The following is a 16,450-nucleotide window of genomic DNA, read 5'->3' on the forward strand; positions in this document are numbered from 1 at the left end:
GTTAATTAATTGATCACGCCAACGAACAAACTGAAACCGTGTTGCTCTAAAGAGGTTTGCGCTCAGTCACTCTGAGCTTCTGCTTACGCGAGGGCTTACTTAAGAACATGGCAGGCTAGCATTTCAGATCCTAGGTCCCAGAAGTTTCCTTGATCTTAATTACTACGTAGATGGGGAAGTTAGATCAAAGAAAATGCTAAACTGGATGCACCATGGATCATCATTATCGTCTATACGTCCGCAACGTCCAGTTCTGGAGATATGTGAAGCCCAAGAGAATTCTTATACCGTCGGTTGGAAGACGCTACAATCCAGCGTCTTCTGATGACCTTCTGATCGTATGTTCACTTTATGGGCGGACGATCTATGCCGCGCTTGTTCGTTCTCTACTCTAGAGTTTGTAACCCCGACGGACATTTGCTTTGCGCCCTATGTGGCTTTCCCGATCCGTTGGAGTATGTCTGGCAACTTTTGTTCGACCAGCACAATTATCCCTTAAACCTTTGTTTTTAAATGCGGGACGGGAATATAAATAGAACATTACAGATTTAACTAAATATCAACTTCGGAATATAAATTAAGTAAAATATATTTTAAATTTGCTTAAGGGCATAACAACTATAAATACTATAGTTGCGATCATTATAGGCTTAAAATAATACGTGCAAAGAAGCACTTTCTCCAACATAAGTTCTACCTGGTTTGAGACCGAATGTTCGGTGTGGTTACGCACCTTGCAAATTTTGAGTTACTAAGAATACGTAGGTAAATCTGATTTTGGTTGATTAATATACATTCTACGGCTCTCATATAGAAATATTGTGATGGCCAAAAAAATGACGTTTATAATTGTCAGAAGGAATTTTTTGAATTGATTTTCAATAGATCCCTACATTAAACGTAAGGACCTAGTGAGGATACCTCTCCTAGTATCCCGCGCGGCTTGTTTTTGCTTGGGATGTGAGCGTTAAATTTTAACGAATTCTTGGCCCACTCTTTACTTACATATTTAAACTTACGTAGCGTGCTCCGATTAGTGTCTTGAAAGATATAATATGTGTGGTTTCCGTTTCTCAAAGCCTGACATGTTTCTATAAGATAATCGTCGGTTCATCCCATAGACTCCTACTGCAAGGAATAGGCCTCTCCCAAAGATATCGGTTTGGCGATCGCAGTGTAATTATGGCATGCAGGGTACACTGATGTTTTGTACAAAACAATACAATCTGTATTTTTCTAATCCAACCCGTCGTAGCTAGGGAAATTGCTTGGTTCCGGAGATGGTATTATCTTATACCCCAAGGCAACGAGCGTCGATGCGAAACAACATGTGTTTGAGACCTTGTGTAACATATTGTTATGGTTGGCCTGTGTTTTTTTTATCTCCACGTTATAAATCTATCATAGTTTTGTGAATGACTGAGATTTTATTTGGTTCTAAAACGATTTAGCTCCGTACTGAACGCGCGGGACCACCCATGTGTACTTGGTCAGAATGACCAACGCAGGTAAGGCAATTACGTTCATACGGACAGTTTTTTATGTCTTTATTTTCTAAATAAAAAGATCGAAACATTGCACTGGTAAATAGAATATAAATATGTTCATTTATAACATCTTAATCGCCCTACAGTGCTCTTAGATAATGACCGTGTAATGTGTATTCACACTTCTCTAACATTTGTTGCTTAAACTACTAGACTCGTATTAAATGTTCTATTATACTCTACTAAAGCTATCGCAATATCACAACGGATTGATAAATTTAGAAAATCGAACAGTATTAATTAAATTAATGTAAGAAATATTGAACATATCTCATTAAAACGTTCCCAGCGTAATTTGAAAACCAAAAGGTAGAATGTCACCGCAGTGGAAACAATATTTTTATAATGCCGGCTCTGAGATAATGCCACATGTTTGATTATTTATTCAACACTTGAACATTAATTAATCAAATAGTTTAGTTAAAATTTTGTTTTAGCGATTTATCAAACACATTCGACTGGTTCTTCTCCTATGTCGAAACTGTAATTGTCTGTATGAAATTGCCTCGCGTGATAAGACCGCCCATTGTACTTTTTCTTGACCATTATGCAATTGTTGACCATTACGCAATTTTGTATATATTTCTTATCTCGTATAATAAAGAGTATTAAATTAAATTAGAAAATTAGTAAACTTTTTAACTTCTCGCCACTATAAATACATTTTCTTATAACTGTAATACAATACTGAAATAAAACGTGAAACAAGCAATTATTCAAGCGCAAAGACAACACTCTTTTATTTTTAAATCATCTATTGCATATTTTATATCATGCAGATATTATGAAAGTAGAAGAAACTAGAATTTCGCATTATTATGAGAGCGAATCATCGTTAACGGGTTGCTCGTGATGAATATCTTTGGTCGTGGTAGAAATCAATATAAAATTTATATTAAAACGTTTTTGTTTTTTATCAACACCGTTTATCTGTTGAATACGTTATATAGGTCAAGGTAATCGATTAATGTACAAATAAAAATAAAATCCAGTTAATAGTTCTTCGAACCGGTACCGGGCGAGTTGCGTTTATTGCCCCATACTGCGAGCGTCGAATGAATTATTATGTGATGGCAGATTCCAGTTGCACATTGATCGAATTAACTGCTATATCTGAATTTAAATTCGATAATTCTATTTTCAAACTATTTAGTATCCTGAGAAGAACAGACGAAAGAAACTAAGCGGGACCATATTGAGACTACTTCATACAACTACTTATTTAATAATCGTCGAATTAGCCTGGAGGCGAACACGTTATTTTCAAGGTGTGCTAGCTTCTTTGAAGTCATTTGCATTGTTCTTTAAATTTTGCACCGGAAGTTCCTATTCTATAAGCGTCTTTGCCCAGAGAAAGATTTGCAACTCGATGAAGTACAGTCTTAGATACACATGATTTGTTTTTACTATCTAACCAATGTATTTTGGATAAAATGCTTTAGTGAATGCGTGCTGTGAGAATTCTCGACTACTATATACGATTTTTAACCGATGTCTAAAGAGATATCGCGCTCTTGTGTGTGAATTTATTTTCATGTCTTGATAGACGTAGATTTGAAACTGGAGATGTTTTGAAAATAAACTGTGGATTAAGTTTCTTTTTGCGAGAATTTCATTAAACTATCATTAATATTTCAGCCGTAGGACGTCCAGCGATAAATTTACGTCTATTTTATAGACTTCCAATAGAAAGAGTTGAAAGTGGCATCTAGCGACTTTCGACGACAGTAACAAGATCGTCTGACCATTTTGCCTTTGTCTTAACATATTATTCACAGACTGTGAAAAGATTTTACTATTCATATATACGTGGTATTTTATTCAAGAGGTTAAGGCCTACATGCTCAGTAAATTCACAAATTATCGGTTATTAATTTTGTCTACTGAATCGTAATTTCCGGTCCTTAGGGGTTAAGTAATGTCTATATTAAATTTCATAGGAAAAGAAACTCGATTCTGTCAAAGGAAGACCTGGATTTTAATTATATAAATATAATGAATAAATATTTTTTTGGATTTTGAGATGATAAGAGATAACAGTCTTATACGTAATGTTACGTTTATTGTCAAGGTGATATTTTGAAATCTGTATGTGTAGCTAGTTTTTTTTTTTAATTATATCTCTACACATGTTTTCATATAATTGAATTTAATTAACTATAAATATTTATAATCGATTTCGCGTGATACGTTATTCAGACAAACGTGTAACATATACGAGCACACGCGATTTCGCATGTGGCGGCAATGAAAGTGTTTTGGCGTTTTGAAATTATGAACCAAATCATAGCAGCGTTTATTGACGTTGGCTCGCATCATATTTCATATCACTGTTTGTATGTCTGTTCTAGTTATGACAGTGTCGCGTAAACAAAACAATGAAACAGTCTGATAATATGAACTTATGGGGATTATTTTTAAAATCTTGCCCTATATGTTTGTATAGTAGAGCGTCCAAAGTAAATTTTTAGTTTCATCTGTTCAGAGCTTCGCGCTTCACTTTGTTCCTTATCTTGCCTTTGCGTTTCACTTTTGCGAGTATAGTGTCCGCAGCGTTTACGATCACTTTGCGGGACTTTTGCGTTGTAATAAAAAAAATGAAGATTGATTGGAATGCTCGCTTGCTTGCAGACCTAATAGTGTAAAAAGCACGTATGATATCTATGTATCTCAATCTAAATTCAAGTTCAAAAGAGACATGTTCAAAAGGCCTGAAGCAATTGGCGTCACTTATCTATCACCTCGAAGTGATTGAACCATCGCTGTACGTTTTGCAACATGAAACTGATATACGACCGTTAGAACGGTTCAAGGTCGACGAGGTTTCGCGCACTCCTGTCTAGACATTACCTCGTAAGCTTTGATGAATTGCTGAGCTTGGATTATTGTGGTTATAAACGACTGGAAATAATATTAAAGGGTATAGAGATATGTAAACCTGACAAGTTGTAAAGGTACATAAGGAAAATACGAAGAAGTCATGCGTGCCTCCAAGTTATTTTTATATCTATAAACTCCATATCAGATATGGAAATATTTATTTTTCTGCTATCTGTAGTCGTTTAAAAATATTTAAAAGAATATGGCATAAAATTTAAGTTAATTATAACCATTTTTCCTTGTATAAAAAAGAGCACTATTTCCTTGTTTCTTAATTATACCATTACGTCACTTTTAGCTGAAAGCCACAGTAAGAGAACGCTTGTACCGTTAATTATATTCAGCGTTGATATTTTTACGTATACTTAACGTTTAACCTTTATAACATACTAATATGATTAGATATCTCTTCTAATTGTCAAACACTAACATGTTCGCATGTCGAAAGGCTTTTTTATTAATTTTTAAAAAAAATGAATTTATTTAAAGGCTTATTCAGTTTGGACAGATGGCCTATCCTATTGGAAACCTATGAGGGAGGTCTATATCCAGTAGTGGACGTCTTACGACTTAAAGGATGATGATGATGATAAAAAGCACATAATGTTTTGTGATTTTTTAATGTTTCTCTTTTCCATTAATCTTACCCTACACCGAATTCTGACGGAAAAGTTAAAACGATTCGTATCGAACATATCTTCTCCAATGTCTAAACTTGAAAATTGCAAAACTTTCTACACAGATAACAACTTTGAAAGATACTCAGTTTTATAATACGGTATTTCTTCTTCGTTAAATATAACGAAAGGTAGTTTCCGTATTGATATGTTTTAATGAACGTGTTGACAAGTAGCTTTGACACCACTCTATTTTCGGCTTGCTTCGGAGCGGTTGAAACAGTCGGTCCTGATTTACCACTGATACTATACACGGAGAGAAAATACTAAATAAATTATCAAGAATATATCAATTCAGACATGACTCAAACAAGATTAGACTGGCATAAACGATAACGTATGTAGTGTATTCGTTGTCGTAAGAAAGTCAATCATACTAGATACAAGTATTTTGGTAGTTTATTTCGGCACTTCATTTTCCTAGCATTAACTGTGTCCATAATAAAATTGATGTTAGTTTGCTTCTAGTAACCCTTGGTCGGTTATTATTGAGATTCTGCTCTCACGGGCACTCTCGTGTCAGAATGTGAAATATATATTAGTAAAGAGTAACAGCTCAAGCTAAAGTCACCGTTCCTTGCACGTAGACACTTCATGGAGCGTCCGTCGCTAAAAGCTCGACAGCCTCCCAATCTGGTAATATAGTATGAAGCGGTTTCATTTGAGAATCCCCCGGGTAAACCTAGAGCTTTGCAATCTTAAAAGAAATTATAAACTAAGCGCTATATTCGCTCTGCCACCGAACCTGTGGAATCTGCAAATTCCACTTGATCAGCAGTAGTCAAAACAAAAAGTCAAGTCAAAAAGAAACAGTTATTATGTAAGAGCTGTGTCCCGTCCGTAATTGCAACATAACTAGTGATAGCAAAGTTACGAACAGAAGAGCGTGTCAAGGTTTTTTTTTTAATTGTACACTTGTATAGCTCGACATTGTTATAGGTATAACGTATCACTCGCCTTCATGTCAATAGTATATTGGCCCCCGATATATTATATACCAATTTCCGAATAGTAACTATGATAATCCATTTAACTGTAGAAATAAGTTTGGACTAAAAAATAAACAGGGCGCTCTTTATCAAGGCTCCGAGTCGTTGAAAATTGGATAATAATTGCACTGTTGACCGAGATGCGGTTGGCTTCATTAAGGGAACTAGTTTTCGCTTCGGAAGTTTCACTTTTACCACTTTCATTAATTTACTTAGCACCTCTCGCCCTTGCCCACATGTGTGAACGTTTCGTTTTCTTTTTGTAAACAAGTAGCGGCGCTCAGTGGTTTCGCGAAAACATTTTTCTTAACTTAATATCTTTAATTATACGTGTAACATCAAAACGATAAACATTGAGATATAACAACATAAAAGAATAATTACCTGTTAACATTTTAAAATAGATGAAATTTTGTAAGTAGATCAATTGTTGATCTGATTTTTATTTTTATTTTTTTACACAGCGCATGTTTTGGCTGCCAGTTATTCAAATTAAAATTAGTCCTGTATTTGTTTATTTATTTTATATTTGCTTGCTTATTGTTAAATCTATAGCATTTTATGACAAATAAAATAAAACAGGCTGGTGGTCTCATCGCTCGAGGCAATTTCTTTTTAAAAATTATATATATAGTAGTAAGACAAAGCATTTCTAGTTAAAAATTTGTTTTTATCTGTCCCCGCGGACGTTATACTATTATATTATAAGTTATTATTGACCTGTTGTATTTCTAGAGAAAAAACTAAATTTTTAAGTGTTATAGTTTTACAGCTTTCGCTGACAAATGAGCTACATTCACCCCTTAAAACCTTTTGCGCATATACTGAATCACCCTGTTTACCGCTGTTTTTTGTTATTGGCCATATAGATTATACTTAATGCGATATCATTCGTCAGATACCCTACCTCTATCCGAATGGAGAATGCCTACGGGTTTCTCGGAATATCCCTTTGTAAAGGCAGACGGGTTTTAGCTAGAAGTGTATGTAAATACACAGCTACTAATACCCTTCCCTACCATTGAGATATCGATTACTCAATGACACGACTGAACGAACAAAATTTAGTGATGAGCCACGCTGATCTTTATCGATTTAATAAAACGATTTTATAATTGGAACTTAGTCAAGTGTTGTAAATGTAATGCCTCATTATTTAATGGAATCAGGCGTTACCTTGCGGAAGTCCATCCTAAGTAAGAAAATGACCAATATTTAGCCACTTTCGCAAATGCAATAGCAGTCGATTATTGCCTTAGTGACTCTGTGTTTGGCACTAATCGGTGTAACATAACTTCTGAAGATGCCCTGTGGAGGGGTGAAAAACGTGTTGAGTGATTTGGCGGTGCCAGTTGGGTGATTCGCATTGTTTGCCGCATACACATTTATCAGCGGGCTGGTGGGCGATGTATTTTGTTGCACGATTGCTAGTACATGTGCGGAAGTGGCTAAATATTGGTCCTTTTCTTACTTAATGCCTCATTGCTGTCGTTTTTCATTATCATCATAATATCAAACGATTGACGCCCACTGCAAGGAATAGGGCGCCTACAAAGTTCGCCAAGATAACCGGTCCTGCGCTGCCCGCATCTAACCACATCCCGCGACTTTATGCTATGTTGTCGTTTTTATAAAAAGAATATTATAAATCATAGTTGTATAGTATTATGTTGAGTTTTGAAGTTCTGGAGTGGAAACCACGGACTTGCAAGCGTAGCGTAAAATGTCCACCTACAATCTGAACAAATGATCTTGTTAAGGTCGTTGAAAGACGCTAGGTGCTGGTCGTCTCCAATTGTTCTTGATGAAAATCTATTAGAGTTGATCATGTATAGCGGTGGACGTCCTAATGTTAAAATATTGAAGATGTTAATGACATCCTCCTTGCGTCCTATCCGCTATTGAGGATCGTGACACTTTTTGGAAAGGTACGCCTATACTATGTTAAGCCATCTATGCCGGTGTTCCACGGTGTTTTTTGCCTCGGCTACTATGGTTCGGACCTGATTGAACCAGCGCATGGGACTGCCGCCGTTCATCCACTTTTCCGATGACAAATGTTTTTTCCGTTTTTTTTGGTACTTAAAAAAAACTTTTTGTATATAAAATTTTAAAGGTCATTCATTATATTCGTTAAAGTAAGGGTTTTGGTATATTTTCTATTAATTCATAATATTGGTTAAAGTAAGGTTTTTGGTCTTTTAAAGGTATTGGCCATTAACTGAATTATAACGTATGAAGGATTTTTGTAGTTATTATTATTTGTAGTGATGGCTCAATTTAGAATAATTTCATCGATAATTCAACAAAAACAAAATATAATCGCTAAGTACATTGGCTTTTGACAATGATTTAGATAAACCGATAGCCTTGACGCCGTCGGCAACTTCCTATAAGACAGGAAGTACGGCGTCGGCGTTTTGTAGCGATGATTGAACGCAGTAAACAAATGGACAATTTGAGCAATAAATTAATGAATATTTTTTATTCACATTATTCATTTGACAATGTATATACTTGTACATTTATTGTTAACCTCTTCCAATTGTACTAGAATTTTTTTTCGCATGACTCTAGGTGTTTAACTACACCGTAATTGTATGAACATAATTATAACAATAATAAATTTATTATTAAGTATGTACAGTTATTGCTGTTAGCCTAGGGGCTTTTAAATTTTAAATAATTTGCGTATTTATGTATATTACTTGCGTATTGATGTTTATCATTTCAACTATGGGTTAGACATGGACTTCTCTCTAAGGTATGGATGCACAAAGAGCGGCCCGCCAGTCGAATACTGGTGTCCCGCCGACAGCAAAAATTATTTTTGCTGTTTTCTTTGTTACTCTCGTACATTCGAAAAATATTGGGTTCTGATTATTATCAATTCTTTATTGTCTTTAATTACCCATACTTCTGAAGGCCGGCCCGCCATCAGTTCATGATTTGCACGAGTGGCCCCTAGTCTTAATAAGTCTATGCAACCATGCTCTAAGGTTTTCAATAGGTCCAATAGATTTCCCGTTTTTAACATTTAATAATATTAAACATTAAAATAAATAAATTCGTTTTTGAGATTGCAGCCGTAGTAACTATTAACACGGAGCATTCTCACAAGAACGATAAATGTGTATTAATTTTGTACAGAAAGATTTAAGTCTACTATAGCGATAGATGATATAGATAAGGATTAGGCCGAACATAGTCCTTATACAGCCTTAACTTGCAATATTAAACGCGTATTAAGTGGCTTCGTGGTCATCTCTTGGGGCCCTTCTCAAGGGGCCTTACCTGTTAGAGTAAAGCGGTTATTTAATTAAATATCATGCCCGGCGTATCGTAATAAAAGTATCAATTTTGAAAGTAGACCTTTTAGCCTAACAAGAAAAAAATTCCAAATCATGAACTATGACCGTAACCTTTTCCAACGGTAGACGATTAAAAATAGAAAACTCCATAGGCGAACGGTAGTGTGTTTACGTGTGCGAATCGCGGCACGTCCACCGGCTGCGACGTTTGCTCTTCCACCGCTCGGGGACACGGTGCCATGCAGCTCGGTTAGTTAGATTTTTAAACACATATATCCTTAACCAACATGTACTTATCAGGCATCTGAACTTTAATAGACATATAGCGTAAAATTCTTCTTAATCTAGATACTATATAACTTGACGTAGACGGGTACTAATTTTAGTAATAATGTGTGAATTAATTGGATATTTCAAATCAGTAACACCGGTTATGACCACTAACGCACTTGCTTGCTAAATGAGTCTGAAATAGTAGAGTATTTTGTTGGAAAATAAATACCTTATGCTTCGGTAATTAATGCTCATCTGCGCGTCCCGGAATAGATGTTTTTTTACCTTCGGTATTTTTCATAGACTATAAGAGGAAATATCATGATGAAACTGAAATGGTATAAGAACAAAAATAAAAGAGTGTCTGAATACAGCATACACTGAAAGGAAATCCAACTAACAAGAATATGCGCGGTGAATTAAGGATCGTACCTACTCTTTAAAAGAAAGCTACTAGCAGAACATTGCTAACCCGTTAGCAAGATTAATATTCGTGTTATTACAATAGCAATATAATAAACTGTATTAAGGTAATTTTAATAACTCGTCCTTTTTATTCGCAGGAATCCAGCACGCGATCGGTGGTCTCGCGTCGAAGCCGGAGCGTGATCTTCTTATGCAGGACTTCATGACCGTGGAGACGACGAACTTCCCGCACGAGGGCTCCAATCACACGCCGGCGCATCACTACTCGGAGTTCAAGTTCAAGACTTACGCGCCCATCGCCTTCCGGTACTTCAGGGATCTCTTCGGAATTCAGCCCGACGATTTCCTGGTAGGGGAGAGTTAATACTAAAATATTTTTGCGAACTTACATTGAATTTGATGGGTGGTGGCTATAGATTGTTGATACCTAGACTTTTTTATCATAGACCACTTTCAAAATTTAGCTAGCTATACATACACCATATTCCCAAATACTTGACGAAAGATTTGAAAATTAAATGTAAGTATATTTCGCAAAAATGTGACCACACCGCAAGTTTTCTCTTGTCCCTTTTCACGTCTGAACAAGCGTTGCAGATGGTGGCAGCGCTTGGAAGTCCCGGCACGTTATACTGGATATGGTATTTACAAGTTTTTACAACTAACTGTCACTGAGTTTCTTAATATAATATCTACCTACATTGATGGTGAAGTCAAACCAACAACATTTTAATTCTTCACTACTGCTAGCACAAACATTTTCGTAAATCCTCGTTTCCGAATTGTGACCGCTCATTTTGAGTAGACCACTGGGATCACCGGTCCACTTTAAATCTCAAGGCTACATACATTTTAAACCATTTTATAGACCTCGTAAAGTAATATGTAAAAAAAATTTACATGTTCTCGGACCCTTTCGCTCCGTGAAAATATTTCAGACGATGCTGTGAAAGCCCTTGGGCAGCATTAACATTATTAAAAACAGTACATACTGAAAATTAAATGTATTGTTGTAATAATTTCATTGATTAGTAAGGGCGTAAAATTAAAATATAGTCAAAGTCTAGAATACAGCCGTTTTGCTAAGACAGGTTATGTTTGCACGTATACTGATATAATAATAGCATAAACAATGATCGGCCATGTGTATATTTTGTACGATATCCGGAGAACTATACTTGACGATTGATTGGCCTAGTGTCCAAATATTTATCTACTGTTTCGCAACACCCAAATTAGATTACAGTAACAAGTTTTGTAATTTTGAAATGTTGTTAAAATCTGGTGTAGAGGGTGATTGGTTATAGGAGCAAAAGCTTTAGAGGTAGAGAGAGAAAGCTCATGCGACAGCAAGAAACTTTAAAGCTTTTACTCCTATTTTCAGTCAGCCTGTATAAAATGATCAATCTTAAATATATGATTTAATTATTACATACAGTTATTCGATTTTTGAAAATGTTTTTTCTTATGATACTGTCATTATGTTTCATTGTCATTTATTTTCGAATAACGTATACATGCATTAATCGACAGCAAATAAGTTATACATTTACCCCCTTTTAAGCTTTTACATCGACAGCAAAACATTTTTTTTTTGTTTCAACAAGGCAAACGTGTGTTAACAGAGGAGCCTGACTAACACCTTACCTCTATATACTCGTTACATCACTTAGCAACTAAACATGACGAATGATTAGTTCCTTACATAGCATTGAATGCATTATAAAATTCATTTATACATTCTAATAATAACAACGTTGGTTAGTCAGTTATCTAAATGTTCACATTCATGCAGCTGAATAATAGCCGGTTAATTGCTTTAACATTCAATGCATGCTATAGTTTTTATATATTATAAACTATTAGTTTGTAATGTATATATTATCTGTATATAAATATAAAGTATCGTCTTATGTGTCGGTAAGTGAAAATTCGACGACAGCTATACCGCTGTTTTTTTCATATTTTCAGTAAGTAACAAAGAAGAATCTTATCATGAGAAAAAAAATCGTGGAAAAAAAGTTGAAATAACATTTCTTTTTCTATAGAAACCACAGGGTATAACATGCTCCTTGCTGGCGAAATCACCCTTGTCGAATAACAAAGACGTGTAAGGATTGTTTTTCGTTAAGCACAGTAAGGAATGTACGGATAATGTAAGGATTGTCTTTACTTATTAGTAAAGTCTTATTTTTCTTTAAAGCCTATGGATCTCCACTGCTAGGTATAGACCTCCCCCAAAGATCGTCACGATCACCTGTCTTGCGCCGCCCGCATCCAGCTATTTTACGCCACCTTAACTATATTATTGAGTTAAAATCTTGAAGAGTACGAAATACATAAATGGTTTTATGAGTAATCATAGTTAACTATGATTACCAATGATATTTAATTCAATAAATATAGTTATCTCTCTGAAAAACGTTTTATTTATTTTTAACTGCTGTCTCGACAGATTATAGACTGCCAGTGTCGAATTCCAATATAAAGTATAAATTATTGTAACGTGTTTTTAGTTTGCGCTTTATTTATTAATTAAATGTAAAATTAATTACTCTGGTCAACTATAAACACGCAGCTGTCAAACGACAAAACATATTTGCATCGCATGAACTGTCAAAACAAGCGATGTTCAAAGCGTGCTGTCAAAGTCAAAGCCACAAAGATTCTCGAGGTTTTGTTTTGTAATTTCTTTTCAATCTTATACGCAATATATAGTAATACTATTTGTTTTTTATTAATACCATTTATAAAGTATAAGGAAAATGAAAATAAATGAAAACGGTAAAGTCGTTTTCAAGTTGTAACGTGACCAAGAGAATAGAGATTAGAAATGTGTAGTTTTCAATTGGACTTCGGCAGGCTAAACTTTTATCGGTACGGTCATAAGCAGCATGTTATTAATATTATTATTATATATATTTTATTCTGATATCGCATTTACATATTCGAATGATGATAAAAGTATATTCACTTTCCGACATATGTAGCATTTCAGATTAAATACATGAATTAAAAATTGTCATAAAAATGGCATTTTAAATTATGTTATTTTATTTACGATGTTATAACATGTTGATGGCGTGGACTTATCTGTCTGAATTGCGACTGTAGGTTTTCCATGTTATGTATTTCGTAACTAAAAGGAATAAGTGATAACACGCTACGCCCATAACATCGTATTTAAATTTCTCGTTCTTATACGCTATGAAAATACGAAAAATACATAGGTGGCGCTCATAGTGTTCAATTTGAAGGTGAGGGAGTGAGCTTAGTGTGACAACAGGTGACACAGGTAAAAGGAGGTTTTAGAAAATGGTGATTCATGACTACCGTTTATAGATATCTCATGTTTATTTGTTTAAATGCATATATAGTAAGGAGATCGGAAAGTAATGTCGTTTTCTTTATAAGTTAATTCATACGACTACATATTAAAAAGTTTATATTTCTAATCAACAATACAGTCACTTTCGTTATCAACTATCAACACAATCAAGCGGTAAAAATCAATCGGTTTTTCTGATGAAATATGTCGACGGAAACGACATTACTTTCCGGTCGCCTTAATATATCAACATGATCATTTCAGCCGTATGACTTTTATTGCAGGACATTGGTCTCCCTCATATTTATGTGGAAGGCGATGCAGATACCCTTTCAACTAGGCCTAATGGATATTTTTGCAACAATACCGGCCGTCATGCCTCCAGCGTCTTTTGATGACTAATAAGATTGTCTGTCTGTCTGTGTGAACATTCTGAAGTGGATTTATATATGTTTACTAGCTGATCCCGCAAACGTTGTTTTGCAAAAAAAATTAAGTTTTTAATTAACAAATAAAAAATAAGGGTTGATCGTAGAGGGGTGAAAATTTAGGGTTGTATGTATTTTTGTATGTTGTATCATAAAAAAATAAAAACAAAAATTTCGTCAAAAAATTAAAAAAAAAATTTTAAGGGTGAACAACCCTTATCACTTAGGGGTATGAAAAATAGATAGTAGCCGATTCTCAGACCTACTAAATACGCATATAAAATTTGGTAAAAATCGGTCAAGCCGTTTCAGAGGAGTTCAAGTTCGAACACCGTGACACGAGAATTTTATGTATTAGATTTCGAAGTATAAAGTTAAATATCACAAATCATCTGTACTTTATACATGTCGACGTAAGAAGTGTATGTTGATTTTGTGTTTTGTTATTTTCCTTCCCAGATGTCGATGTGCAGCGCACCGTTACGCGAACTGAGCAACCCCGGCGCATCCGGCAGCATATTCTATCTGACCAACGACGACGAGTTTATCATAAAGACCGTCCAGCACAAGGAGGGGGAGTTTCTGCAGAAGCTATTGCCTGGATACTACTTAAACCTCGATCAGGTGACTTGCGTTACAAATGTTATACTTTATACAGGTTGTCCCTTAAACCATTGTCAAGTTAAAATAGGCTATTATGGTAGGTAACCTCAGAAAACTATTTAAGTCTTTTTTTCATTACTATATACTAGCTTAGGTCCAAATATTTTATATCTTTAACATAAGAACATTGAAACGATTATGGCTTTCCTAAATTGCACAATTTTTAGTGTGATAAACGAAGCAAAAAACATGTTTTTTCCGAAAGTAAAGAAATTGAGCCCGTTGGCTTGATTGTAAGTTTCATGATTTATCGTTCTGCTATTTTTCTGTTAGTAATGGTAGTATTCTTTTGTAATAACCGCCTACGCCAGATTATTATAAAGTGCGCTAGATTGTAAAGTTAGAGAGGTAAAGAGATAATTTCTACGCAGAGTAAATTTCTGTGCGTGTTTTTTAATTTTATGTTTAGAGTAAATTAGATTGGTTCTATATAGACGCTTATCTATAGAAGCCCTGCAAAATAATCCGGTGGTGTTAAAACCGCTGATCGACACGTCCAATTAACAGCTGTATTTTGGGCTATTTTGCGAGAAAGGACATGGCCTGCTTCTGCCAACACACACAAAATTCAATTAATGATTAATTGAAAAAAAAAACTTTAGGTATTAATTGCATTACATTGTAAGTTTTATTTCATAATTTTAATTCATATTTCTGTACAAGTGTATGAATTTTAATTAAATTTTTCATTGTCGATTATTTTTGTATTTGCGTTCCAACGTAAACAAATGTTTCGTTCGCAGTTTTAAATTAAGAGAAAAAAGATTATCTTTTCGAAAAATAATCGATATGTAATAATGGCCATAGATCAACTAACCTTTTTAATAAATTATCTCTATTAGAATACAACAGGCCAATAACTTCTGGCAATGATAGATAAGCAATAATTATTTTAATATGTAATATGCGTGAATCCATTGACAGCAAATGAGCTATAATGACACTCAAACCTTTTACATCTGTAACCAATACCTTGTATACAATGTCACGCTCATTTCGCTATATTGTGATATAAATCTTACCTCAGTAAATGCACTTGCAACAGCGCCATTAAAATCGGAACAAATAACGTCCGTGCGTTACTCACCACCAGATTTACCGAATGTTTGTACACTTCAAGTAACCGCTTAATGTATGATTGACGTTAATATCAGTGCAGTTGAGATCTCCGAACATAATGGGATGATCGTAATGCATGCTAATGGAAGTCGGTCTGGATATATTTTAAGATGCGAATTATGATCGTATTTTTGTGGTGGATCCGTAGTAAATTTTCTCATGTTTCGTTTCAAGTGTAAAAGATTTATACATTAATTAGTAAATCAGTTACGGCGATCTTATAACACGCTTGGCAGCGCTGACACGTGACCTGACGCATCTTTGGGCACATTAGTCGTCTGAGAGATTCTTTAGGAGCGGAAGTATGTAGTACTTTACGTTATTATTTCAGCTGTAGAACGTTCTTTGCTTAACATAGGCTTCTCCCAGAGATTTCCAATAGAAGGCAGTGAACACATGTTCGAAAATAAAAAAAATAACTATAAAAATTTTTGTTTGTCACAACTGTCGATTAATAATGATTATATTTTTTTTTACTTATAATTTCAGTCGCAGGACGACCACTGCTAGGCATAGGTTTCTTTTATAAGTTATCAAAAGGATCAACTAGAAAAAAAAACGTATAAATAAAGTGTTTCTCGTAACTGTCAGAATTGGTTGTTAATAATATGCCCTGGATATTCGACGAGGGTGCATGACAAGAAAGTGGGGAGGGGGTTCACAATTCATATACGTGATTTGGCGAAGAACTAAAATGTTGCTTTAAATTTAAATAGCTAGGTATTATTTATAAAAATTTACATATTTCATATTCAGTTTAACACAAATTTCCATAAAATTCTTCACAATTTCTGTACTATTTTGGGAAT

General features: G+C 34.7%; 1 protein-coding gene across 7 annotated transcripts in view; it reads left to right on the plus strand.

The window, feature by feature from the left end:
• PIP5K59B (Phosphatidylinositol 4-phosphate 5-kinase 59B) overlaps positions 1–16,450 on the plus strand; it is a 91,826-nt gene that overhangs the window by 42,584 nt on the left and 32,792 nt on the right. For all 7 annotated transcript variants that reach the window (XM_068766242.1, XM_068766240.1, XM_068766243.1 and 4 more), the window contains exons 4-5: positions 10,241–10,452; positions 14,319–14,483. In XM_068766242.1, coding sequence (XP_068622343.1) covers positions 10,241–10,452; positions 14,319–14,483 — 377 coding nt within the window. The remainder of the gene's footprint in view (positions 1–10,240; positions 10,453–14,318; positions 14,484–16,450) is intronic.

The sequence above is a fragment of the Battus philenor genome, unplaced genomic scaffold (genome assembly GCF_028537555.1).
Source record: "Battus philenor isolate CCGP_79_NKW_IND1 unplaced genomic scaffold, ilBatPhil1.0.hap1 SCAF_20, whole genome shotgun sequence".
NCBI lineage: Eukaryota > Metazoa > Arthropoda > Insecta > Lepidoptera > Papilionidae > Battus > Battus philenor.